Here is a 27170-nt window from a genome sequence, read left to right as displayed (position 1 = left end):
TGATGACATTTGCCTTTTTTGTGTGCGCTATTGAATGAAGTAATAGGGCACTAATTATTTAATTATAAGGCAAAACAAACCTAGATAACTTATCTGTGCTGGGTATTATCCAAAATATTTCAGTCCCGGAGAGAAGTAATATTTGGGATTATTTGGGGACATTTGAAAAAGTATAAAATCTTCAGACTGAAATTCAGTTCACTCACCCTTCTACCTTTCTCTTCTTCCATAGGTGGGGAGAAACTGAAATGTTAAGATGATGAAACCTAAAGGAGATGTGTAGGGGAGAGTTTATTCAGTCATTTTTTTTTGTGTATGACAGGAACCCTGGAACCAGTTTAATATCTAGTGTGTAATAACAGGAAGGCCAGAGGCATAATTCTTTGGGTTTGGAACTAATGCTTTTGATGTGGTAGTTAATGCACTATATGTGCTTCTTGTTCATTTGCTTGCATGATCTCTTCATTTATGATTCATGACACCATTTAATTGAAAAAAGAACTGTACTTAAGTGTTATAAAAATCATGTCTGATGTTCAACAGGGAGCAATACAGTTATTTTCAGTGTAAAATATCAACATTTCAATACTGGAATCTAATTACTTGGGAGTAATCTACAGTTGGTTGTTAGGAGAAAATAATATAGTCAATGTTTAAGCAAAGAAGCATGTTTACAGGTCATTCAAATAAATATATTTTAACTATTTGCTGCAGTTTCAATTGCAATCCTCATATGAAAAATATGCCTTTGTAAATAGTGTTTTGCTATGAAAACTACTGCTTCTGTTTTCCTTGAGCCTTAAGCAATTTTTATTAAATCTTGCTAATATTTTTGTTTCCAGAAGCGGCAGTAGATCGGCAGATCACATTTCCTTTATCTCCGGCTCATAATATTGAGGTGGAGAGAAATGGAAAACCAGGACTGGTTGAATTCAGTGAAGAAATGCAGTATATGGATATAGAGGAACCACAATGTAAGTTTTATTTATCTTGTTATACTTTGTTTGAAATATGAGCTTGGTTTTTTTGTGTGGGTTTTTTTTTTTTTTTCTTGTTGTGTTGTTTGTTTGTTTGTTTGTTTTTTAATGATATACTGAAATTTCTCTGCAAAAGGTTCTCAGCCATTTAAAATAGACGAATTTCTCAGCCCTCTTCAATGTTACCTCTCTCCTTGGTCTGTTTACTGTACAAGTTGAAAGTTTAACACAAACGCGCCCAAAAGAACCCAGCTTACTGGAGTCTTGGTGCTTAAAAGCAGATTAGTATTTATCTGAAATTAGAAATAAAATAGGTTGATATGTCACCTTTCTGTCTTAAACTCTTACCCGTTCCAGCAGGATTTTACTTGAATACCTTAGCTTATTTTAGTAGACTTTTTCTTTGCATACTGCTGCTGTAAACCAAGCAAAATAATAAACAGCTACTAAAGAATTCCTAACTAGTCGTGTTGACTTTCAGCCACACCAGACTTGCTGTGATGTTTTTGTCATCTTTTTTGTTAACCAGTACTCTTCCACAAGATCTGTTAGAGTCTGAAAGACAATGAGATTGGATCTGAGTGAGGAGAGCTACAGACTAGAAATTGCTAGTTGAAGTGAATCAGTTCCAGAGCTTTGATTCCTCTTCTTGGTCCTTTTAGCAGTCTTACTTTACATCATCTTTTCTTTAATGTGATCAGGCTTTAAAGAGCCCTTCCAATCCAAACCATTCTCTGATTCTGTGACTCCAAGAAAGGTGTTGCAAAGCATGAGGGAAGGGATCAAAGGGGTGATAGAAGAAAAAGTGCTGTAATGAGGTACTTCATGCTGAGAAAGAAGAAACAGAGGAGTGAATGATAATTTCAGTATAGCACACGAGAAACAAGTCAACCTTTTTTGAAAGAAGCAAATGAAAAACCAAAACAAAAGAATAAAACCACAACGCACACAGAACCACAAATGAACAACAAACTAACAAAGCACCAAACAGTTTTCTTCTGCTTCAGAAAACACCCAATGATAGCTGTGGATCAAAATATATTAGTCCATCATTTCATTAGTTGTGTATTTGGTGGCTTTGATGAGCCAGTCAACGTACTTCATATCCATATAATATAACTGAAAATGCTTGAAAAACTGTTATTTACCTGCGTTGATTTCACTGAAAGATGGCTGCGGGGGAACCTCAAGTAATTGTTTGTTTTTTGATGTAGAGTTTACATGTATGTAGTGACAAGAGTTTGACATAGTATATTTTTAACCAATGAAAATTAGGAGATTTTGTGACTTATGAGTCAGGTCTATATTACTGTTGTGTTTTAAGGTCTTAGATTGTGTCCGTTTCTGGAGGAACACAAGGAAGATATACTTTGCGGTCCAGTATGGCTGGCTACTGGACTGGATCTATCAGGACATGCTGGAATGTTGACACTAACAAGTCCAAAGCTTGTTAAAGGTAAACCGGTTTATTATGCTGTTCACTCAGAGCATGTTTGACTAAAGTGTATCTCGTACTTTTGTAGGCAGACTTTGGTTTGTATTTATTTTCACGTTGACAAATTTTGCCGTGTAACACAATCGTGAGTTACCTTTTCAAACTAATGCTAAAGTACTGTGAATAATGTAGCTGAGTTCTGCTTGTAGACTGTCTCTGTGAAGTTGAAATCTGTTTACAACTTGCCCTAGTAAACTATGAAAATTCTCTGCACTACCCCTTTTTTTTTTTCCCCTCCACTTCTAGGCATGGCTGGTGGCAAGTACCGCTCATTTTTGATTCACGTTAAAGCAGTGAATGACAGAGGAACAGAAGAAATCTGCAATGGTGGCATAAGACCAGTTGTTAGAATCCCATCTCTCAAACCGCAGACTAACAAGGGCCATTCCCTTGCTTCATTGTTGGCAAAAGTTGCAGCAGGCAAGGTAATGAATAGCCAAGAAAGATGTCTGTGATGAAGCTGTAGAATTGGCGTGAGCTCTGTCATCTGAAAATGGAACAGCTGTTAGGATAAATAAGGTCCATTAAAAATTTTTTTTTTAAGAGTTGACGGTTTGTTGACACCTTCAAGAATCGCATTTCAACATCTCTGAGTTGTTTCTTCTGTGCAAATTTAGTTGAAGATGTCTGTTGTGCCCCTTCCCCATCCTGACCACTTCTTTTGAAACCTCTGTTTACATGAGTGTTTTCAGTAGCTGATACGCCTCATCCTCTTAGGAAGATTTTTGTGTGTGTATTTTGCTCTTGATCGTTGTAGTTGTAAGACTGTATAATACGATGTACATCTTGTGGACATTATTAGAATGGTTAGAGCATAATAAATTATAGAACATGGTTAATTTTAATGTTCTGTATTAAAGCAATTAGTGAATAAAAGTAGTCTTTTAGTACTACTAAATTTTAGTACAATGCTCAAGCTGTCTGAGAGATTTTACTGAACTGTATTTATTTTACTGAACAAGGTATAGAAATGAAGTAGTGAAAAGCAATGTGATTTATGGAATTTTCTTTTTTTCCCAAAAAAAAAATCAGGAAAAGCCATCTAGCAAAATTGAAGCCACTAATTCTTCAAGAAAATCAGATAATCTGAGAGGCTGTGACTTACTTCAAGAAGTGTCTGTAACAATTAGAAGATTTAAAAAAACTTCCATTTCAAAGGAGAGGTTAGTAGGTGTTTTTGAATTCTAAAATACATTAACTTTAGTTACACTTCTCATGAAGTACTTAGTTTTCAAAATAGCTCTGGTCAAACTACTGTTTCAAGTTGTCATTTCATAAATGTAGTTTGTATGGAAAATCCTGTAAATGGTGAGTTCAGCTGAGTTCAACCATGCTGTGCAAGTTGCAATAGAATAACGCCATGCATAAAATTGTATGTTGAGTGATTATTTCCCTGACTCAAAAAGACCAATGTAAATAAGTTTTCCTGGTAAATTAGATACATTATTTGAACAGATTGTTTTTAAAGGAACCATCTCTCTATTTCCGTGTGTTGTCTCGTTTCTTACAGCAGAGAGTATGTTGTCAAAAAGTTAAGAATCAAATTTAACTAACAAATTCTTACTCATAAAACTGGTTAATTTTTCTATAGATTGGTACTACAGACACAAATACAATTAATACAGTATTTAATGTCTATTACCAACTGCCACCCCACAGTGGTGGCACTGTCTGTAACGGCCTTAAAAGAGAGCAGAGAGGCTGCAAAAAGATACATGCAAATTGCTGTCAAAGGGTGTTGTAGATGATGAATGTTTGTTTAGGTTTAGAAGTTAATAGGAAAAAAAAAATCCCTGAAGGTTACTAAATATACAGTAACCTAGGAAGTTCTGTGAGCAGAAAACAGGAAGATGAGGAATGTGTGCATGGAAAGTATCATATGTGCTTGTGTACTAGCTCCACTCTCATCTAGGCATCTTTTTTTTGCTGCTTCTAAGACAGAACACAAAGCTGGAGGGACAATTTTATGGGAGAATGGCCTTCTTGGATAATTCTGTTTTTTATTTCCTTCTTCTCCTCCTTAGAGTGCAACGGTGTGCCATGTTACAGTTTTCAGAGTTCCACGAGAAGCTGCTCACCACCCTTTGCAAGAAGACAGATGATGGTCTGACTACAGAACATGCTCAGAGTCTTGTACTAGACACGCTTTGTTGGCTGGCTGGGGTGTATTCAAATGGACCTGGCAGGTACGAGAGAAATAGTGTTTGAATTAGCACAGCTATTTCTCAGTATCAGCTCTGTTAAAAAAAAAAAAGTACAGTTTGATGTGGTTCTCTGAAGTATGCAATTTGTTTTTACAGCTCAAAGGAAGGAAATGACAGCTTGCTTTCTAAAACACGTAAATGCGTCTCTGATATAATACGTGTTTGCTTCTTTGAAGCTGGGCGGAGCATAGCTCACAAATGTGCACGATTTCTTGCACTATGCATCAGGTCAGTATTAATTATTTATGTGTATTTATTTTTATATATTTATATTTTATATATATTTGGGGAGTTTACATGCAGTCTGAATTTTATATACGTGTTTGTTATTGTTTCACACTGAATTTATAAAGCAACAAGATCTGGAAGATCTTCTGTTGAGGAAAAATGTGTTAGGGTATAACTGCAAAGAACATGAGTCTTTCTTTCCACTTCATTTTCTAGCGGAGATGTCGTGTTTTGTTCTGACTTAATTAAATGTTAAAATGTCCATGTGTTTTTTTGTAGCAATGGCAGGTGTGACCCGACTCAACAGGGGTTTGGATCAGTTCTTCTAAAAGCTTTACTTGACAATATGCCTCTCTTGCCTGCTGCTGCAACAGGTGGTACGTATACGTTTGTTGTCATAAAAATACACAGTGCATTTGTTGTTTGGCATGTTTTGTTGGACTCTTTAGTGAAAAATGAATTAAGTAATTGCTTAGTTAGCACACACTGCTTCTTGCAGTGATCTGGTCAGGTGGTATCCAAGTATGAAGTACGCATTTGTAGATGATGGAATTATAAGCAAATTAGCTTGCTTAAAACAGAATGCTAAGGCACTGACATTTTTGGGAGAGCTTAAGTAAGTTTTGAAAGAATTTCCAAAGATCTTCATGAATGACAGATTCTGTTGCCATAAACGAGTGTTAGGATTGTCTGTTATTTCTGAAAATTAGGAGATTTATTCCAGGTAGCCTGGCTATCCAAATGATGGCCAACTAGCAATCCACTTCAGTTACTTTTGCAGTGAAAGAAAATTTTTAACTAAATTCCTTCCTCATCTATATTGGAGAGTAATGGTATCCTAGCACCTTGTTGAAGCCTTTTGAGTGCCAGATAGAATGTAAGGATGACTTTAGCACTTGTATTTTGGGTGACAAGACCTGCTTTGTCTTTTTCATAGTATGACATTGTTGGATTGCATCTAGCTTGGCATCACCATGCAGTCTTGCAGGAAAATTAGTTTGCTATACAAAGTGCTTGTTGTGCTACCACCAAGGTAGAAACATTTAACATACTGCTGTTAAGGGTATGGAATACACAGGGGAGTAGGAGGAGGAGGAGGCTGGGGTTCGTCTTTGCATACAGAACCATTGCCCTGTGCTCCCAGAACTGATCTCTAAGGAAACAATACCTCCAGCAAATAAAGCACCAGGAGACAGCAGCCAAAAACAGAGGATAAGAGGAGAGGAAGAGTTGATTCTAGAGTAAGGCTTGACTCTGAAGGGATTGGAAACCCTAGCCGAGCACCTTAAGTGTATCACGAGCATTTTGATTGTTGTGCTTAGTAGAAGCAGTGGGCAGAAGCAATGAAAGAAATATGTGCAAAGCTGTCTATTGGGAACCTTTTTTTCCTTCACTTATGAATTAATAAGAGAAATTGAAGTACTTGTGGAAACTGATGGTTACAGAATGATTCTGAATTCTAAGTCTCAACAAAAGGGGAGGGGGAGAAAGCTTCCTAGTCTGCAAGCATTAGATGCTTCCTTTATCACTTCCATTGATAATGTTTCCAAGTTTGTTTTCTGAGTGGGAAATTCACATCATGTTTCACCTGAAATTTATTTTTTTTTTATGCAGGATCTGTGTATTGGTATTTTGTATTGTTGAATTATGTGAAGGATGAAGATTTGGCAGGATGTAGTACAGCTTGTGCATCGTTGCTAACTGCTGTATCCCGACAGTTGCAGGATCGCCTAACACCTATGGAAGCATTACTTCAAACAAGGTATCAAGAGATGTGGTGGTTGTAAACTTAATAAAAGCAAACACAAGAACTGTCTAATGCTGTCCTCTGGTGTTCTGAAAAGGTTAGCTGTTGAAAAAAGTTACATTTTGCCATATTTGTTTGAGGAAGGATTAATTTGCTACAGCTCTGGAAAATAGTTTTGACTTGTGCAAAGTTTAAGGTGAATTTAATTGCTGTCTTGCAATTTACAGTGCACTTTAAATCAGCAAATCTGTATGTAATCTTTGAAGTATGCAATCTTTAAGTTAGTATTTATGATTTGTAGTGTAAGGATTAACAAAGCATGTCCTATTTTGGGTATGAAAGGGAACTGAGCAGTTTCAGTTCTACATAATTCTACACAAAATTGCAGTTTTTCTGTAGGCTGACTTACATTTAATATATTGCTACTAAAGAACAGATTTTAAGTGTAATTTACTGGAAATACAAGTTCTTGCTATAAATTATATATCAATGTAACTTCAGACTGTGATGTTGCATCTTTTACATGTAGAACTGATTGGTCATTTAACTTTGAATTTACATGATACCCAAAGGAAATCTCTGGTGGTTCAGTTTTGTAGCAGTTTCAAAAACCGTATTACGATGATGGGAACACGCTGCTGTTAGGCACCTCCTTCAGTTGTGATTTGGGCAAAGGAGTTTTCCTCTAAGTCAAGCAAGGTCAAGGTAGAAGAGGTTTGGTAGAGGTTAATTCAGAATCTTCAGATAAAATTGAAAATGTAGTAAGATAAGTTTGGAGGGCAGGATTTTTGTTGTTGTTGTCATTGTTTTTTGTTGGTTGTTTGATTTTTTTTTTTTAATAGGTTTGTTTTAATTTAAAGGATTATAATTACAAAATACTTGACAAAACTTTTTTCTCAGGTGTTATACTTGGATCTATATCATGCTCTCTACTACATTCTTCTTCTCAATTGTTATTTTATTTCACCATCATATTTGCAGTTGATTAGAAGACTTATCCTGGCAATAGAAATGGTGACTGGATAACAGAGAATTTTGAAAAATAGACCAAGTGAACTGGAAAAATAAAAGGTTTTTTGTTTTCATGTTCAATTTTCCGTGGAAACCAAATGTAGGAGAAAAACATGAGAATTCTACTTGACATGAGAATGGCAGCTTTCTGTAGGAAATGACTTGTTCCTTTGTATAGATTGTACCTCCTTTAGAGAGCATATATGAAAAAGAAATTTTTTTTCCTTTCCAGTTGCCTACTTTTGAGTTTTGCACATGTGATATTTCACATCACTTAGTGGTGAACACAGCTGTCTGCAACGCAAGGGGAGGTCTCAGAAGTGAGACCCTGTTCCTGGCATCCTTCAAGCTTAGGTTTTCTGAATGTTTCTAGATGGTGTTTTACTGATTTTCTTCTTGGAACTAAATCTACTTTCTCTTTTAACTCAGTATCCCCACAGTTAGGATAAGAATAGCAGCAAACACATCTGTCTAATCCCATTTTTTATTACTATAGCTCTCTCTCTAGCGAGGACTGGCTATTTCTTGACTTAGTTTACTAATTCAGACAGAATTTACTGACCTTTCCTTCATATGTCTACATATCAAGAGATGCTGTAATTTCTCTTTTAATGTAGAAGATAAGTGTTAATACATATTTTTAAAAAAATAAAATTAGTAGGTAGCCGTTGCTTTACACTTTTTCTGTTCTCTCTCCTGGAGTTGGATTCTCACGTATTTGTGTCCATTTGTGTTGCAGAGTTTCTAGTATTGATTTTTTCTTGTCGTTGTTCCCTGGTACAATAGCCTAATATTTGGTAATCAAATAAAAGCAGTTGTTTATTTAAAGATTCTGTGCATTTATGTTGTCTTCAGGCAGAGTAGTAGTCATTTTACTATTGTGTATTACAATAAAGCAAGTAAAACTTGCAAGGATAAGGCCAAATTTGATGTGTTACATGACTTGGAGTTTACAGAACAAGAAAAAAGGGATTTCAGCAAACAAAACATGTTTGTTTGTCTCTAGCAAATTTGACTAATTTCTCCAGCCTGTTTGTGAGAGCACCTGATTGAAGTAGTAGTGGAATTTAGTTATTCTAAATATTGTAAGCTATTACATGGCTTAATTATCCTTAACAGTTGAACTGTCTCATTCTGCCCACGTCTAATCTGAAATCTCTCCCACTGCAAATGAAACCTTTTAATCACAGAATCACAGTTTGTGTCCTGTGCACCTGGGCGATAAAGAGCTGATAACAAAGTTTGGATGTCTAGGGGATGTTCATATCTTGATTGTATTATCCAGATCTGTAGTCATTCTTTAAACATTTCCTTGAGCTGTTTTCTTTAGTCCTCATCTTCCTTGAACTGTGATACACAAAATTGTAAACATTAGTCCAGTTGAGATCTCTGAGTGAAGCAGAAGAATTATTTCACACAGTTCATATTAATTACTGCATAGATGAATAGGGTGGTGGGGTTTTTAGTGACGCTGTTGATTCATTCTTTGGGTTTTTGTTTGTTGGTTCAGTTTTTGGGGGTTTTTTGTGTGTGTGGTTTTGTGTTTGTTTTGTTTTGTTGATGTAACTTCTATATCCTTTTCTGAAAAGTGTCGCTAATGCAGATTTAAACTCTTAACTTGGTCATTTCTGCTGAAGGAGTAGTAAAAGACACTATGCTTATTGAAATATATCTGGGTTGGACAGAATATACTTAACTCTGCAATACATTTGAATTCCAATCCTGTTCTGCAAAGCTCTTGTAACCCCTCTTTAGTTTTTATCTCTTCTTATCTAATAAATCGAACTTGTAACTGAAATCATACAAGTGTTAATGTTGAGCTGACCTAATTTATTGAGTTTGTGAATCAGACTGAAGATGCCCTGCTGAATTTTGTCTGAGCATTTTTGTGTATTCTTGTAACCACTTTACAGTAGCATGTTATCTTACTTTGCTTATGAAAAAAGTCATAGAACAAATATGTCAGTTTTGCTAGATGTGCAGTGTGCCCTATTTCTCTGCAGTACATGCTTGTAGAGAGCAACCTGTGTTGTTCTTAGTATAAAGTTGTCATCTTAAATTTGCTACTTTGTGGGTGCTTCTAAGTAACTTGGTTGGGGAATGTATATTAAATGTCAGATTTTCTTTCCTCTCTTTTTTTTTTTTTTTTTGGCGATCAGTAGCAATTATTGCCCTTCTGTATAACATAATTTTCTGACTAGTTATGGTCTTAGTATTGTGTGTCAAAAAGCATTGAGCCCAGCCAAGGTAGAAGTGTTTTAATGTTCAGAGGAATGTAGAACCTGTCCTACCTTATTGCTGGTGTTGTAGTGTTCATGTAGACATTTATCCTTTCGTGACTCAAAAAAGATATTTAAATACTCCAGCCTTCTCAGTATTACCTGCTGGGAGCTTTCCTTGCCTGCTAAAGAACAGAGAAGCTGCTCAGAGGCAGAGGGAAAAGGGGCTGGAGGAACCTTCTGTAGCTGTTGTCTTACTTGTCTTACAGCTGTTGTCTGTAGCTGACGGTGTGTTCATGGAAATACTTCATATTTGTTTTGGCTCTTGCCAGTCAAAGTGAGAGATGTTATATCTTTCTTACTTTTGCACCTACAAAGGTGCATTCTTTCTTTCTTCTCCTGCTTAATAAATTGACCTGATTTCCATTTTTTTCTCATTGTGTCAGTTGCTGTTAATACACATTAGTACACAAAAAACAACCCCACAACATTGATTTTGTTATTACTTTGGATTTTCCTTTTCCTTGGCTTAAAATACCTTAATTGATTTGGGACCACCTTCTTACCTGAGTGAATGTGTAATTTTTCCCCTGCAGTACTGTTGGAGTAGGAGTAATGAGATTTTCTGCTGTGGAAATATTTCATGTGCTCACAAGTATTGATTTGTATCCCTAGCAGCATTTCCTTTTTCCTTCTTACTTCAGCTGGAAGAACAAGCTGAGGTGGAATTTCTTTTGCTGTTTTGGAAAACAGTACTGTGTTTTTGTTGACTTCAGATAAATCTGTGATTTACCATGGGTAGGCATGCGTGTTGGTGTGGCTAATTGTCTAAGGCTTGTAGTTCTAGTTTACAAGTCTGAGTGTGATTATGTGTCATGTTCTCAGTACAGTATTACTTCTTCAAAACTAATCAGCGTTGTTACTTATTTAGCATCACAAGCTGTTTGAAAAGGTCACCTAATAAGTTGCTTTAATGAAATATGAGTAAGTGTTAAGTTTGGAATATAATCCTGATGATGAAATACTTTGCCTTTTTCAGTAAATAATTCTATATAAATTCTTATTGTTTGAATAGTACTGTTTGTCTTATTCCATTTGCAGATATGGATTATATAGTTCACCTTTCGATCCAGTTCTGTTTGATTTGGAAATAAGTGGCTCTTCTTGTAAAAATGTGTACAACAGCAGCATTGGAGTACAGTCAGATGAAATTGATTTGTCTGATGTTCTGTCAGGTACGTATGTTTAACAATAATCTATTGTGGAAGAATTGGTAATTCTCTCTATTATACTGGTTTGCTTTAGTGGAGATGTGGTTTTATACTTCCATTATGTACAGATATAAAACAGATGGAAGTTCAAGATATTGTATTGCTTTGTGAGATGTCTTATATTTCCTGTAGCCCTTAGGGCAAGAAAAAAAGCTTCTTTCTGGAATCCCTTATTTTCTTATCCTTTAGAAGATCTAAGAAGAGGCTTGAGATTAAACAGACTGCTGTCATACCCTGGGTCAGAGTTATCTAATAAGCATCTGTCATTTCTACTGAGCAGCTTCCTTGAGATATGTTCTTATTCACATAGATTAGCAACCATCTTGTAAGCAGAGAAACCTAAATGGATTTTTCTGAAATGGGAAGCTACTGTATGTCACTCTTCTACTTAAATATTACAGATTTAATGAGATGTTTTTTCTATTTCAGAGGCATTATAGTACCTTAAAAGCATATTTGTATCTATCCTATCAGGTTAATTAATCGGTGAATCTTTAGACCATAGAATGTTTAAAGAATGAGACAATTTTTCCCTGTCAGGAAATTCTTTTCATAGCAAGCATACTCATCAGTCATAGTGACTTCTTTACCTTTTTTGTATCCTCTTGTCCATCTCTTTCCCATCGCTCCCTCTGTAGAACACTGTGAATTTGTTAGCATATTGAATAATAGTTTAGTTTTTGTGCTAACTTAGTGTATGATCTTAGTTGGTCTGTTACTTTCTTTCTCTTCGTTTCTGGTAACAGTGTATTTTTGCAAGCTAATTTTCTCACAGTGTAGGAAAGCATAGAGCATCCATATATAATTTATTTCTGAAATTTAGAAGGTTACACTATGATTCTACTGTCACATTTGATAGTTTGACTTAAGATACTCTGTTCAGATTTGGCAGCATTATCCATTTTGAAGTATACTTCTGTTTAAATTGTGGATGTGATAGTGTTAAGGTGTTTGTTCCACAACGTGAAGTGATATGTGGATTATATTTAGTTGTCCCTTTCGACTCTGCAGGACTTGAAATATCACTAGCAACAAAACATTAGCTGATTGTGCAGGTATTTATTTCTCTTTCAGGAAATGGGAAAATAAGTAGCTGTGCAGCTGCTGAAGGTAGTTTTACTTCCCTTACTGGACTTCTGGAAGTTGAACCTCTGCACTTTACCTGTGTTTCAACAAGTGATGGAACTAGAATAGAAAGGGACGATGCAAGTACGTTTACTGGTATATACAGTTTTTCGTTTTTTCTACTTAGCATAGTTCCACAATATGATATTTTTAATTGGACATAATAAGCATGGTTTAACAAACAGATTACTTGTAGTTTTATGTGTTGAATTTTTTAAAAAATAGTTACTATACATGAAGTTAAACTTCCTAGAGCTTAACAAACAAACTGGATTTCAAATTTATTAATTTAAATAAACTTGTTTCTATCAGAGAGTAAAACATACAAGCTTGCATCTTTACCTTGCAGCCTTATGTGGCAAAGGAATTCCAGGGCATTAGGTGACCCTTATGTAACAAAAATGCATATATGACGAGTGTGCATAGTCTATAAACCATATAGTTTGTAATTCAAGATTATGTTACTTTTTAGCAAGAACTGGGTAAAAGGAGACATTTCTCCAGCTTTTGAATTGCTCTTAACAATTAGTAAGGAATTAAATTAAAGCTGTGTTTTATCATTTCTTTTCTACATACATGTTTTTGTTTTGTTTGGGTCTGTTTGTTTGTTTGTTTCATGCCAGTGAGTACCTTTGGGGTTACCCCAGCAGTTGGTGGCCTCTCTTCGGGAACGGTTGGGGAAGCCTCGACAGCACTGAGTTCAGCAGCCCAGGTAGCTTTGCAGTCTCTCTCTCATGCAATGGCCTCAGCCGAGCAACAGCTCCAGGTGCTGCAAGAGAAACAGCAGCAGCTTTTGAAGCTTCAGCAACAGGTTGGAGGCTATTTGGCTATTTTGTAATGCTGTCTCTAAACTTCAAAAGCTGAGAAAGTGGTTGCAGAGCTAGTCGCCTTTTTTTTAATTTTTTTTTTTTTTTTTTAGTTTTTTGCTACGTAGTGTATTTGAAGAAGGAACAGCTCTGCACCGAGGATCACTCTTATTAAACAAAATAGTGAGAGTGTCTCCCATACTGTTTTGGTCTTTCAGATTTGTTTTGTGTATTTTGAGGGTGGGTGGGAGTGTGTAATCAAAACTCAGATTGATACATGTATGTAGTAAGACTTAAATTAAAAAGCCCGCTGAACTGAAAAGCATGATTGCCAGCACAGGGAAGTATCGGTCATAAAACCATTTTCAGTATGAAGCTTGACTGTGTTGAGTCTACTTTGCTGTTCAGTTGTAGGTTTTGACATTTTTTTTTTATTACTCCAATGAATTACTGAATTACTCGTGTTCCTCAGCAAGTGAGGTCAAATTGAATAGAGTTTGATTTTTCAGCTTATGGTTGGACATCTAACATGCTTGTGCTGAAGGTGGCTTGCATTTATTAAATCTAGTTTTATAATGGAAGTTGAACTTGTAGTTCAATACTACTACTGTGTTCCCAAGCAGTATTATCTGCTACATACACTGCTTTGATTTTACCCACAGAAAGCAAAGCTGGAAGCAAAACTGCATCAGACGACAGCAGCGGCGGCAGCAGCAGCATCAGCAGTTGGTCCTGTTCATAACTCTGTGCCTTCTAATCCAGTAGCAGCCCCAGGGTTCTTTATCCATCCTTCAGATGTCATTCCACCGACACCAAAAACAACTCCTCTGTTCATGACTCCACCTTTGACTCCACCTAATGAGGCAGTTTCTGCTGTTATTAATGCAGAGCTTGCTCAGCTTTTCCCAGGTTCCGTCATTGATCCCCCAACAGTTAACCTTGCAGCACATAATAAAAATACAAGCAAGTCTAGAACGGTAATTATTTATTGTTTTTCTTGTAGAAATAAGATGCTGTAAAGCCTTATCAGGACCTAATTTGTACTTGAGTGCTAGTAATATATGTTTATTTGGATGAGATGTGAAAACTGTATGACTAATTTAGATCGTATGAAAAGACAGACTTATGAAAGCAAGGTAGAGTTGTTGTAGTACTCCAATGGTTTCTTTTAATTGTAAGTAGCTCAACTGTATAAGGAAGGAGTTATTAATCCTTTGAACTTCATAGTTAGTATATTTTGGTGGTTCATGCTCAAATCTGAATGTAGTGAGGTATTGTCAAAATTTTACATTTTTAAATCACAAGAGGTTTTCTTACAGTGTTTTGCAAATAACAGCTTATTATAAATGCGTAGATTTTAATGACTTAGTTTTACTGGTGTTTTCTCACTCCTCAGAATCCTCTTGGATCTGGTCTTGCTCTTGCAATATCTCACGCTTCACATTTTCTTCAACCTCCACCTCATCAGTCGATTATTATAGAGCGAATGCACTCAGGTAAAACCAGAATTGATAATAATAGTTTTGACACATTTTCTAATAAGAAGTGGAATATTTTCCAGGGTGTTAAGTAAGTTGCTTAGCTACAGTCTCACTTGGTTTTCCAAAGAAATTCTATTTCTCAGTTTGCATTTCTGTTGTATCTGGAAATTTAGGACCCAGCATTCAATGATGTTTACTGAGTTGAAAAATCCTGGGGGTTGGGGGAATATGTTGAGTCTCTGGACAAAGCACGTGTTTTGAAATAATGCATAAGAAGTATAACAGTTTAAGTTGAAGCCAAAATTTTCTTTTCAAAGGGTGCAAGCTGTAATGAGAGATTCTGAGATAGTGCAGCTATTTTTAACCTAAAATATACACCTTTTGAACAATATATAAACAATGGCTTTATTATTTGTGAATTAACATCTCTTTGCTGTTTAGCACACGCTTGTATTTTAGGCAACCCCGTGTTTTTCCCCTAGGAGCAAGAAGATTCGTGACTTTAGATTTTGGAAGACCGATATTGCTGACGGATGTATTGATTCCCACTTGTGGAGATTTGGCCTCCTTGTCAATTGACATCTGGACTTTAGGAGAAGAAGTGGATGGAAGGCGATTGGTAGTGGCTACTGACATTAGCACACATTCACTTATTTTACATGACTTGTTGCCACCCCCAGTTTGCAGGTTTATGAAGGTAAAAGGAGATGGGCTGCATACTCTATCTTTTAAACTCTTGATCTTTGTTAGCATGTGAACTTTCTCTTAAGTTCTCTTCTGTCCAAACTTTAGTTGGCTGTAAATTTTTAAAGAATTTTTGACTTGATGTTTATTTTGCCTGTGTTGATACCATTGTGTTACAGTATAGTTGTGTTCTCTTTCAGATCACTGTTATTGGCCGATATGGTAGCACAAATGCCAGAGCAAAAATCCCGTTAGGATTTTATTATGGCCATACCTATATCTTACCCTTTGAAAATGAGCTGAAACTAATGCATGATCCCCTCAGAGGAGAAGGTGAAGCTGCAAATCAACCAGAAATTGACCAACATTTGGCAATGATGGTTGCATTGCAAGAAGACATACAATGCAGGTTAGAAGAAAAAATTATGTGTACTTACTAGTGATTTTAATTTAAAACACTGCAATATCATAATGTTATAGATTTGGGTTTTTTCTTCTGATGTTTTCCAGACCAAAGAAAACTCTGCCTTTGTAGAGTTGTTACGGTCAATATCTTTATAGCAGTAACAGAGACTACACTGTATTCGTTCTTAATATCTGTTTTAACAGTGCATTCAAAATGGACCAGAACTCATCTTCTGGCAGGATGACTGTCAAATGCATTGCCATTTCCTGATGTCTGTTGAATTGTGTGTTGGAATGTTTCCCTTTAGGTACAATTTGGCCTGTCATCGGTTAGAAATCCTTCTGCAGAGTATTGACCTGCCGCCACTCAATAGTGCTAACAATGCCCAGTACTTTTTACGAAAGCCAGACAAGGCAGTGGAAGAAGATAGCAGAGTATTTTCTGCTTACCAGGACTGCATTCAGCTACAGCTTCAACTCAACTTGGCTCACCATGCTGTTCAGAGGCTCAAAGTAGCTTTAGGTGCAAGCAGGAAAACGCTGAAGGAGCAATCTGATCCAAAAGACTTGATTCAGATGTCATCCACAGAACAGCTACGCACCATCATTAGATATTTACTGGATACTTTGCTTAGTTTGCTTCATTCTTCCAATGGTTAGTATTTTTTGAGGTTTTGATATTTTTGCCATGTTAGTAGAAACAATTTGCAAGTTTTTCTGTTTCTTGTTCTGTACTTTCCTACTATAAAGCTTTTAAACTATGTTCAGGTGTGTTTTACTATGATTTTAGTAGCTGGTAACATACAGTATAAAGTTTCACCAGTGGCACCAAGCTGACCTAACCGCTTCCTGCTCCTAAAAAGGGCAGGAGAGCATGTCAAGATCCTTCTCCCTTTTCTGTAGTCCTGACTGTATACTCCTTTGTTCAGATAGTCATCTCATCCTTCTGTGGGTTGATTCAGTTTGCTGAAGTAGCAAAAGACTGCTGGGGCAAAACACTCGTGTTGTTTCATTTGTAGAATCAGCTTTTGGAAGGATCTGTGAGCATCAAAGCCTTTACAACACTGGGCATGGATTAGGCAGTTAGAAGTGGGGAGAGGAAGCAGAAATTGCATCTGCAGACTGGGGGGCAAGTCATGAAAGAGTTCCAAGACAATCAAAATTGAAAAGTCTGATTAGGAGTGGTGTGTGGGGGAGTTGTTGTTGTTGTTTTTTCGTCGGTGTTGGTTTGTTTTGGGTTTGTTGTTTTTTTTTTTTTTTAGAAAGCAGAATATTGTTCTATTGATAGATAGGTGTGTCTGTTTTGTAATTTTCTGTGCCAGTCTATTTTTAAGCATAATAATGGTTCGGTTTTTGCTTTGTGTAGATTCCATGAGGGTATTTGCACTGACAGGACACCAATTTAGTTTTCACCAAACGGCCTGGTCATTATGGGTTACCTGCAAATTACCATCTCCCACTTGTTCCCCCTTTGCCAATTGATCTAATCATAATAGTTTTTAAAACTTCCTGTCAACCTTTTCCTCCTATGTTTTCAAGTCATTGTCTCCTTTAACATAGTTGCTTGGTCTCATTTCTTTAAAGGGCACTCTGTTCCTGTGGTTCTGCAAAGTACTTTTCATGCTCAAGCTTGTGAAGAGTTATTTAAACATCTGTGTATCAGTGGGACCCCAAAGATACGATTGCACACTGGCCTTCTGCTTGTTCAGCTCTGTGGAGGAGAAAGGTGGTGGGGTCAGTTTCTCTCAAACGTGCTGCAGGAATTATACAATTCAGAACAACTTCTTATATTCCCACAAGACAGGTAAGGTATAAGTCTATATCATAACCTGCGGATTGCTTAAATAATCCCATTGCTTGTAAGTTACCATTGGAATTGACAAAATGTGACTGAAGTATACTTATCCATGTATTCCACTGATGTAAGAAACAGTCCCCAAAAAGCACGATAAATAGAAATGTCTGATTGCAGTTATTTATTGCACCTATTTGGTGCTTGCACCACAATAAATTGCTGTTCTTCCTTCTTTGGAGATCTTTGCATACCTAGCAGGATTGCTCCCCAGTGTCAAAGACTGCCGTCTCCTTTGGCAGGCTTAAATGCACCCTCATCATAGAGCTCCTCTTCTAGTGTGTTTGGAAGTAGAATTGAGGCTGGAAAGCACACTATTAGCATTTAACACAGGACATTTTCCTGAGATAAGAGCAAACAAGCATGGAGTTGAGCATTGAATGTTAGATGCATTGATAATGTCAGATTATTGATTGAGGTCTTTGATGCTCTAAACGTTAGCATTTTATTTTAATGAAACATATTTGCTGTTCTGTGGCTTTTTGCTTTTTTTGGACAGCAACATCTGTATTTGCATAATTTTTAAAAAGGAATTATGAGATCTTGAGATCTTGTTTCAGATCTAAGAAGCAGAATGCTCTGCTGACCTCTTGAGGATGAAAGAGAAAATGTTCTCCCCAAAATACTGCATCATACTTACAACAATAGAATTTGAAATTCATTTCACTTGCTGGGCCACAGTACTGTTTTCTGTAGCGATCTGCTTGTGTCTAAGATGAAAACCTAGGGGAATATTGTTCTATAAGGGGTATTTCAGAATATTACTGGATCTGAAAAGAAATAAAACCTTAAACATGTAAATTTTATTTTTAGGGTCTTCATGTTGCTTTCTTGCATTGGCCAAAGATCGCTTAGCAACAGTGGTGTTTTAGAAAGTTTACTTAATCTCCTGGATAACCTGCTGTCACCACTGCAACCTCATTTACCTGTGCACAGAAGAACTGAAGGTAGCCCTCTAATATGGGAAACTATGTTTTCATATTCATTGTAAGCTAGCAAATTGAGAGACCAGCTCACAATTTTTGGTGTATTAAAATAAGAAATTGCTCATTTACTGTATTTCCAAAACACAGTTGACTTCTAAAATGTGCTGAAACTTCTTGTTCTTAAGGTGGTAAAAGAGATTCCTCCCTGACTCCCCATCCCCTCTTTAAATGTGAGCAAAATCTATTTGATTGCTTTTAATTTACCTAGGAAGCTTTAAGGTTTTAACAAAGTGGGAGGAACATCCAGTGTGTAAAAAGCCCTAGTGACTTTAGTGAATGACTTTTGAATTTAGCATTTTCAAAAGAAGTGCCCCGTTTTGCTCATGAGATCCTTTCAAAGTTTCAAGCGGTTATCAAGACAAGTTAGTTAGGTGTATCTGCATGGTTTCTGCAAACTACATACGGTTTTTTTTTCAATCATAAGGATTTTTTTTTTTGTCCATAAAAAAAAAAAAAAAAAAAAATCACTGAAACTATATTCTCCAAAAGTGATTTTGGGTGTTTTCTTAGCTATCCCAGGTTTGAAGAAGATGCTTGCTTTTGAAAACATCGAACTCTAGACTACTTCCTTTGTTCTGTACATTTAGCAGAACATTGTAGAAAATATGTTTAAAACTCTTAGCTACATGAAATTGGTGAATGCCCCCTGAGACTCTGTTCTTACTTTATACCCTGCCTCCTGATGTAAACAAGCCTACAGCTGGTGTCAGAAGCTCTCCTATTGCTTTCCATTCATCTACCATGTACATCCTAGCGTGGCCATATCCTGCTGTAATCTTGAACTAGTTTGAGGCAAACCAAAGCTTATGTCTCCTCTCCCTCTGTTTGCACCCTCCCTGCAGCTGCTAGTTCCTTTCATAGCTCTTGCTTTACTACTTGTCCTCAAGGAGGGCTTTAGGAGGCAGAAGTAACTGATAATTCAGAGCTCTATTTGCTGGTCTTCCAGCTTCCTTCCTCCTGGACAGTACAGGTGAGTACTAGGGCATTATTATGTGTGGCGGAATCATCAGGTACAACTGAAGAAATTCCTGTTTGAGAACTGTCACACATAACTAGAGGTCTAAGGGGTGAAAACTTACTGGGGAAAAAGTCAGAAAACAAAGGACGATCACAGAAAGTGGTGAGTGTTGTCGGTAGAGACAAATTGTAAACTTTGAGGCAGAGGGGGAAAAAAATGGAATAAGGCAAAAGGCACACTTGGAGGGAGAGAAACTGAAAGATGGAGGTTTTTTTTTGGGTTTGTGGTTTTTGGTTTGGGTTGTTTTTTGAGAGAGAGAGAAATAAAAGGAAAAGAAATGTACTTCTTTAAACAGAAGTATGAAAAAGTATATATTTCGCTCTGCAGCAGGTGCCGTTCTTTTTATTCTGCCAGCCCGAAAGGTGTGTAGTGGTCACCAGTGCTACACATTTCTATTCTTGTGATTTAGTCTGCAGTTCCTGTCACGTCCTATTATGGGGAGGCCTCCTGTCCTCTGCTTGCCTGGGGCAGGCTGCTATGTGCCCCTGTGGATAGGAACCTGGAGTTAACAGTCAGGGCCGGCATCCTATTGCTTGGGCTGCCAGCAGCTACGTGTGATTTTGGACAAGTTGTTTCTGTGCCTTAGTTTTCTTCTTTGATCTGGAATTAGTATTTGTTTGAGTTAATTTAAGCTTTTTTTGAAGTAAGTGCATGAAAAGTGTAGTGCAGTTAAACGTGGCTCAGCACAGTGCACACCTATGAAAATGTGCGTGTAACCTTTAGTACTACTGACTTTGCTGTATTGATATTATGTAGAAGTATACCATTTGCATAATGACTGTGATTAAGTGGTTGTTAATTTTAGGTTTCTGTTGCTTATTGAACACTCATGAGTTCACTTTAGAACTATGAAATTAGATTTGCTCATGCACACAAAGGTTTTCCTTGCATGATGTGTAAGATATGGTGTTTTTTCCTTCTTCCTATACAAGAATACTGCATTTAATGTGTGAGACTGAAATAGGCAATAGCCTGTCATTAGCGCCAGCACAGTTCTTCTACTCTGAACTCAGTCTTTACTGCACCGTATTAAAATCGCTACATGAAAATATACTAACAAGGGAGTAAAAATGAAGGTATTTGGGTGCATGGTTGTAACTGTCTTGTTAGAGCCCTGGTTGCTGGAGGAAGTTCATGTTGTAGAATTTGAGACCTCTGATTTATGTGCTTTAATGGAAACAGCTGTCATTCTCCATTTGGTATTTAGGAAGTTTAGACATAGAGTTTTTCACTTAAAAAAAAAATGCTGCTTCTTTTTAACATTAGCAGTAGAGGTCGAGCTTTTGACTTCTGACTTCATCTAAGAACTGTGACATTTTTTTCGTTTGCTTAAGTTCTCTACTGAATGTTTGATATCGTCCCTCATTTATATGTGCTCAGACTCCTATCCTCATTTTAAAAAGAGGGAATGGAATCTTTGTGACCTAGTGAAATGTGTGCCATCTAGTGCTTTTTATGATTTCTTTAAAACTAGTTTGTAACGGCTTCATTGCTTTATTAAGGTACTTGAATCTATTTATTTTGAAGGAGTTTTAGACATTCCCATGATCAGCTGGGTAGTAATGCTGGTGTCCAGACTACTGGATTACGTAGCTACTGTTGAAGATGAAGCAGCCACAGCCAAGAAACCTCTGAATGGAAAAGAGAGGGAACGATTTTTGACAGGTATGTAACACTATCAAAACTTGCTTCTATGGATATTGGTTTGGGAGCTGTTCAAATAGTTAAAATGTATTTTCAATTCACTTGAAAAACAATATTTTTAAAATAAACGTCACGATCATTTTATTTGCACTATTATCTGCTTCCTTACATCCTCATCTGCTTAGAAATATGACCTCTTTTATTTTATTAAGTGAAAAATACAGGACTGATTTTGGTTTGTAAAAAGTGTGTATACTGTCCTATGACTGTGGGACCTGACAATTGGGAGTGTACACCATGTTGAGACAGTTTGTATTGTGGGAAGGGGCAATAGCATGACCTCATAACTTCTCTGGTCTTTGCCATGGCATTTGTATTCAGTATTTTTAAATACATTTTCTGTCTGGTTTTTTTATTAGTAGTATTATTAAAGTGGAGTAGCTGTGGTTTTCTTTGAACATCTTTTCTAAAAATGAAAACTGCAAAGTTTTTGTGGTGTGGAAGCTGTTTGCTTTTAGTTTGGACAGTCTTGCTTGCCTCCGTATATGTCCTAAAAATAATGAGAACAATGTGGTACCATTGCATTTTAAAATTACACAGAAATATTGCCATCAATGGTGATAGTTGCATAACGCTAAGAGAGTTAGATTTTACTTGTTTCTTTAATATTTAGTATATGGAGATGCTAGCCATAGCTGCAACATAAATGCTTTTCTCTGGAGTTAAGTGAAGTTTAATAAGATGGATTAATATCTCATCTGGTTTTTTTTTTTTTTTTTCCTGTTTCCATTAGGAAATCAGTGGAGTTTTATAAATAACAGCCTTCACACCCAGAGTCTGAGCAGATCAACTAAAGGCAACAGTAGCCTAGATAGACTGTATTCCCGAAAGATCAGAAAACAACTTGTGCATCATAAACAGGTGACTTCCAGCACGGTAGTGGCTATTTTCACAGAAGTATATCTCATTTATAGTATATCTCATTTCTTGAAATAACAGCTTTGGCCTTGGGACTCATTCAGCCTTGCTTTTGCATAGGTCTGGTTCTGTAGCTAAAGGCTGCCTAACTTCTTTGACATTCATCTCAAACTGTGGGGCTTGGGATCTGCTGGAAGAACAGATGTTGGAGTGTAATTTGCACTCTCTGGCCCATATTGGACAGTAAATATAATTTACTTTTTAGATAAATCTGTGCACCTGAGCTGTGGTTTAAAAGTTGGTAATTCTTATGAGGCACAATTTTCACTTCTAAATACAACTATGCAGGTTTTATGACCCTGGGCATGTACGGCTTGAGCTCCTTTACAAACACTGTTTCTTCTTAAACTTTGTCTGTTCTGGGTCTGCTAGCAACCCCTTATATTGTCTTAGTTATAATTTTACATAAATTGTATTTTAAAAGCTCAAGTTGCAATTCGAACTAAGGTTATTATCATATGAACGTACTGATCCTTTTAACTTCTTATTGCTTAAATTTTCATTTTTTCCTATTAACATTTTATTTTAGCAACTTAACTTATTAAAAGCAAAACAGAAGGCTTTGGTGGAACAGATGGAAAAAGAGAAAATACAAAGCAACAAAGGATCATCATACAAACTTTTAGTAGAACAGGCAAAACTAAAGCAGGCCACTTCAAAGGTATGATGCTCTGAAACTCTAACTGCCTTCTTGTCCCTCGTGTGAAAAGACCTGTTCCTGCAAAGTCACTTTTGTCCTACACTGACCTTATTTTAAAAGGTTGTTCCATCATGGCTGCTATCAGGTATTTTCTAATGCTGAAAACAGCAGCCATCTGTAAATTTCTTGCACTGTGAAAAATAGTTTATCTTTCTACAGGGGTTTTTAGGTAGTCATGGCCAAAATCAGTGATAATCTTGTAGCTTTGGGAATGCCAGTCATATCTTTTCACTTTGGATAACATATACCCATAGAAATGTAAAACAATATTTTATATGGTGAATTTCAATGCATGATACTCTCTGGATGCTCTTCTGATTGAGTAATCAGAAAATAATCATGCCAATGACTGTCTCCTCCAACTAATAAATGTGACTTTTGAGACTGTTTTCTGAGCTTTCTCAGAAGGTTCTTAGCATCCTAAAAGTACTTACCAGGTAAGGTGCAGCATCTTGCAGTAAGCCCCAGATATTGGAAGTGGATGTGGTAGTTAAAGAATTATTTTGATCATGAGATGAGGTGCTGAAATATAGGGATTTCTGGAGATTGCAACGTAGACTTTGCAGGGAGCACAAACAAATGTGGAAATCTTTCTGGATACCAAACTTAGGTATCTGTTTAAATATTTGCTCTTTAGTTCCAGAAGTACTAATGTCTGTTAGGATAACTGAAAATAGGCCTGTGAAAAGAGATTGTAGAATGTTGGACCTTAAAGGCCTTCTAAAGGGAAATGTTAAAACAGCTTCCCCTAATTATGGAAAAACAAACAAACACCCCAAACAAACAAAAAAACAATCAACCAACAACAACAAAAAATGAAACACCAGCATAAAAATAAAGGCCTAAGTTTTCACTAACTCTGCTTGTCATGGCTGTTCTTTCCTGCACTATCTTCTGCTTTATTCCAGCAAGTTGTATCAGGGGGGCTACTCCACTGGGGGCTCCCTTGAAACATCTTTAAGTGAGTCACTGGCTGAAATATGCTGTCTGGCTATTTAAGTTTTACTTTACAGCAGCCATGTTGTATCAAAAAACCATGTTGAACTAAAGAATTTTCCCCTTGCAGTATCTTAACATCTAGTTATGGTTTTACTGTACACTTGATAGTTGCAGTTCATGCAGTTTTTGCTACTTCGCCTACTAATTGCTTTTAGTTATGACAAGCTATGAGTAACTTAAAACATTTATTGCATTTAGGAGAAAGCTGAAACCTTTGTTTTAGTAAATAGCTCTTTCTCTCATCTACTTCACTAGCTACTACTTAAGTGAAATTATAAGAAGCATTTGTGTTACCTAATTCTAGACTGTTTGTGTAGCTGATAAAATTAACTGAGCTGCTAAATGTGTGCTCTTGGTGGATGGGAGGATTAATAAAAGCAGTGTCTTCCCTCCATTGAATTTGTAGACCCACTGCAAAAAAGGTTGTAGATTAGAGCTCTGATCAATTATCAAACTAGCTCAACTTATGGTGGCTAATGGACACTTTGTACCTTGGAAGTATTAAGAAGCTTAGAAATTATTGATGATTTATTGAATATGAAGAACGGAGAGGTCAGCATTCTTGTAAGGGTAAATTTCCACGTTAGCTGTTTTAGTATACAGTTCGCTTTATGGTAACCATAGCTTTACATGCAGGTGTGGAAATACAAAAGGAACTTCTAAAATTCATATTCTCAATATGACTTATGGCAAAATAAAGACTTAATTTTCACCTGTGCAGAACTGGATAATTTGGTTATGAGTCTGTCACCCGAGATAACAAAACTAATTTCTGTCAACAAGGCCTTAAATCCACTCCATTCCATATTCTCATATACTGTTAGACCCTCTTTCTTTAAGTTTTACAGTTACTGGTATTGCTGCCTCAGATTTTCACTGGAAAAATATTCAGAGGTTAGTTTGGAAATGTAACTTGTTTCAAATTTAACTTCTGCAGCACTTCAAGGACTTAATACGCTTACGTCGGACTGCAGAGTGGCCTCGTTCTACTTTAGATACAGAAGTATCAACAACAAAGGAAACTCCAGAAATTGAACCACTACCATTTACACTGGCACACGAACGTTGTATTTCTGTAGTACAGAAGCTGGCACTCTTTCTCTTGTCAATGGACTTTACTTGTCATGCAGATTTACTTCTGTTTGTTTGTAAGGTAAAAAAAATAAGGAACATATCACTCTGTAGCTGCAATGGAGACCACATTAAATTAGCTTTCTATTACTGCTTTTTTGCTGGCTTATTTGTAAAAATTAGCTGCAGCATTACAATTTCTAGGAATTTCTGATGAGGTAGTTTTTCTGCTCCGTCACGTTTTGTGTAACTTAAAATTTGACAGCTTCAAAATTGCAGAGAAAAAGTAACTTAAAAAAATAGATTGGTGCACAAATAATTGCGGTTTTGGACTGTGCATTTTAAATCATTAGAACTAGGTTCAAACACGTATTTATTAATCAAAATAGGAACCATTACAATCAATGCATTTTTGCCAATGAGAAATAAGTTTATTTATTCCTGTAGCATAAATATCCGTGCTTTGGGATTTGACGAACATTTGGAAAGCATTTTGTGCACCCTGCTCATTGTGGAAGCATTTTCCCTGCAAAAGTTGTTGAGGTGGTTGAAGAAGTAATAGTCAGTTGGTGAGAGGACAGGTGAACATGATGGATGAGGCAAAACTTTGTAGCCCAATCCATTCAACTTTTTAAGCGTTAGTTGTGCACTGTGTGGTCGAGTGTTGTCATGGAGAAGAATTGGGTCCCTTCTGATGACCAACGGTGGCTGCAGGTGTTGCAGTTTTTTAGTGCATCTCATAATTTTCTGAGCAGACTTATCAGATGCAATGGTTTCACTGGGCTTCAGAAAGCTGTAGTGGATCAGACTGACTGCAAACCACCAAACAGTGACTGCGACCTTTTTTTGGTGCAAGTTTGGCTTTGGGAAGAGCTTTGGTGGTTCTTCTCAGTCCACACTGACCTGGTACTCGCTGGTTGTCGTGTAAAATCCGCTTTTCGCTGCACGTCAAAATCCAATTGAGAAGTGGTTCATTGTTGTTGTATAGAAGATGACACTTCAAAACAATGATTTTTCTCAATTTTCGGTCAGCTCGTGAGGCATCCACCTCCCGAGCTTTTCCACCTTTCCAATTTGCTTCAAATGCCACATGACCATGGAACGGTCAATGTTAAGTTCTTTGGCAACTTCTCGTGTAGTTGTAAGAGGATCAGCTTTGATGATTGCTCTCACTTGGTCGTTGTCACCTTCTGCTGGCCGGCCACTACGCTTCTCATCTTCAAGGCTCTTGTCTCCTTTGCAAAACTTCTTGACCCACCACTGCACTCTGTTTGTCAGCAGTTCCTGGGCCAAATGTGCTGATGATGTCGTGAGTTGTCTCTGCTGCTTTATGACCCATTTTGAACATGAATAAGAAAATTGCTTGAATTTCCTTTTTGTATAATGTCATTTATAGAATCACAGAATAATTTCTGTTGGAAGAGACCCTCAGGATCATTGAGTCCAACCATAACCTAACTCTGGCACTAAACCATGTCCATAGTCTAAAATAAATATCTAATAAACATCAAGTAATAAGTCAGTAGTAAAAAAACATATGGTGAGAAAAGCACATTAAAATGATATATAACATAAGCACATTTATTTAGGAATGTATTCCAGTTTCAAATGGCAAATTTCAAAAATACAAAACCTGCAATTACTTTTGCACCAACTTCATAATTGCTCTTGTAAAATACTGAAATTTAAAGCTAGTAAAAATACCTGATTTACTTGCAAGCAAAATCTAATAATCATAGAAATTAAATCTATTACATATGTTCATAGTGTTAAATATGAATAGGCATATATTTCCTTTTTTATAGGTTCTTGCTAGAATTGCGAATGCTACAAGACCAACAATTCATTTATGTGAGATTGTAAATGAGACTCAGTTGGAAAGGTTATTGCTGCTTCTCGTTGGAACCGATTTTAACAGAGGAGACATCTCTTGGGGAGGAGCATGGGCTCAGTATTCTCTGACTTGTATGCTGCAGGATATTCTAGCAGGTTTGATTTAAGTTCATGTTTTTCAGAATGTATGTTACACTTGACACTTTCTTTAATGTTTTGGGTTTTTTAAAAAAATTATGTTAGAATCTGCTGACCTTGTTAAGATATTAAAAAAAAAAAACTTAACATTGAGATTAGTGTGTAAAAAAGGCAATTTAAAATTGCAGTTACAATCAATCCTGAATTTGTGACTTGTGCATTGAAAGTTAATATTTATATGACCCTGATGATTTTCAAATTATTCAAAACTGTACCCATAAGGAAGTATCCCTTAGAG

The 27170-nt window shown here is 36.5% G+C and overlaps 1 protein-coding gene across 8 annotated transcripts in view; it reads left to right on the top strand.

Moving 5' to 3' along the window:
- The window catches only part of BIRC6 (baculoviral IAP repeat containing 6), a 181105-nt gene that overhangs the window by 46516 nt on the left and 107419 nt on the right, over window positions 1-27170 (top strand). For 4 of the 8 annotated variants that reach the window (XM_071806172.1, XM_065835492.2, XM_071806170.1 and 1 more), the window contains exons 14-36: window positions 843-974; window positions 2302-2433; window positions 2719-2897; window positions 3505-3635; window positions 4497-4658; window positions 4773-4904; window positions 5184-5281; window positions 6519-6666; window positions 10983-11116; window positions 12227-12373; window positions 12901-13088; window positions 13746-14060; window positions 14480-14579; window positions 15047-15261; window positions 15449-15657; window positions 15962-16308; window positions 17238-17457; window positions 18319-18452; window positions 21037-21174; window positions 21947-22074; window positions 22661-22792; window positions 24768-24983; window positions 26707-26890. In XM_071806172.1, the coding sequence (XP_071662273.1) occupies window positions 843-974; window positions 2302-2433; window positions 2719-2897; window positions 3505-3635; window positions 4497-4658; window positions 4773-4904; window positions 5184-5281; window positions 6519-6666; window positions 10983-11116; window positions 12227-12373; window positions 12901-13088; window positions 13746-14060; window positions 14480-14579; window positions 15047-15261; window positions 15449-15657; window positions 15962-16308; window positions 17238-17457; window positions 18319-18452; window positions 21037-21174; window positions 21947-22074; window positions 22661-22792; window positions 24768-24983; window positions 26707-26890 (3921 nt within the window). The remainder of the gene's footprint in view (window positions 1-842; window positions 975-2301; window positions 2434-2718; window positions 2898-3504; window positions 3636-4496; window positions 4659-4772; window positions 4905-5183; window positions 5282-6518; window positions 6667-10982; window positions 11117-12226; window positions 12374-12900; window positions 13089-13745; window positions 14061-14479; window positions 14580-15046; window positions 15262-15448; window positions 15658-15961; window positions 16309-17237; window positions 17458-18318; window positions 18453-21036; window positions 21175-21946; window positions 22075-22660; window positions 22793-24767; window positions 24984-26706; window positions 26891-27170) is intronic. The other 4 variants (XM_065835494.2, XM_071806171.1, XM_071806174.1 and 1 more) reach the window with 3 other exon arrangements.

The sequence above is a fragment of the Patagioenas fasciata genome, chromosome 3, assembly GCF_037038585.1.
Source record: "Patagioenas fasciata isolate bPatFas1 chromosome 3, bPatFas1.hap1, whole genome shotgun sequence".
NCBI classification, from domain to species: Eukaryota; Metazoa; Chordata; class Aves; order Columbiformes; family Columbidae; genus Patagioenas; species Patagioenas fasciata.
This window is presented reverse-complemented; position numbering and strand designations above follow the sequence as displayed.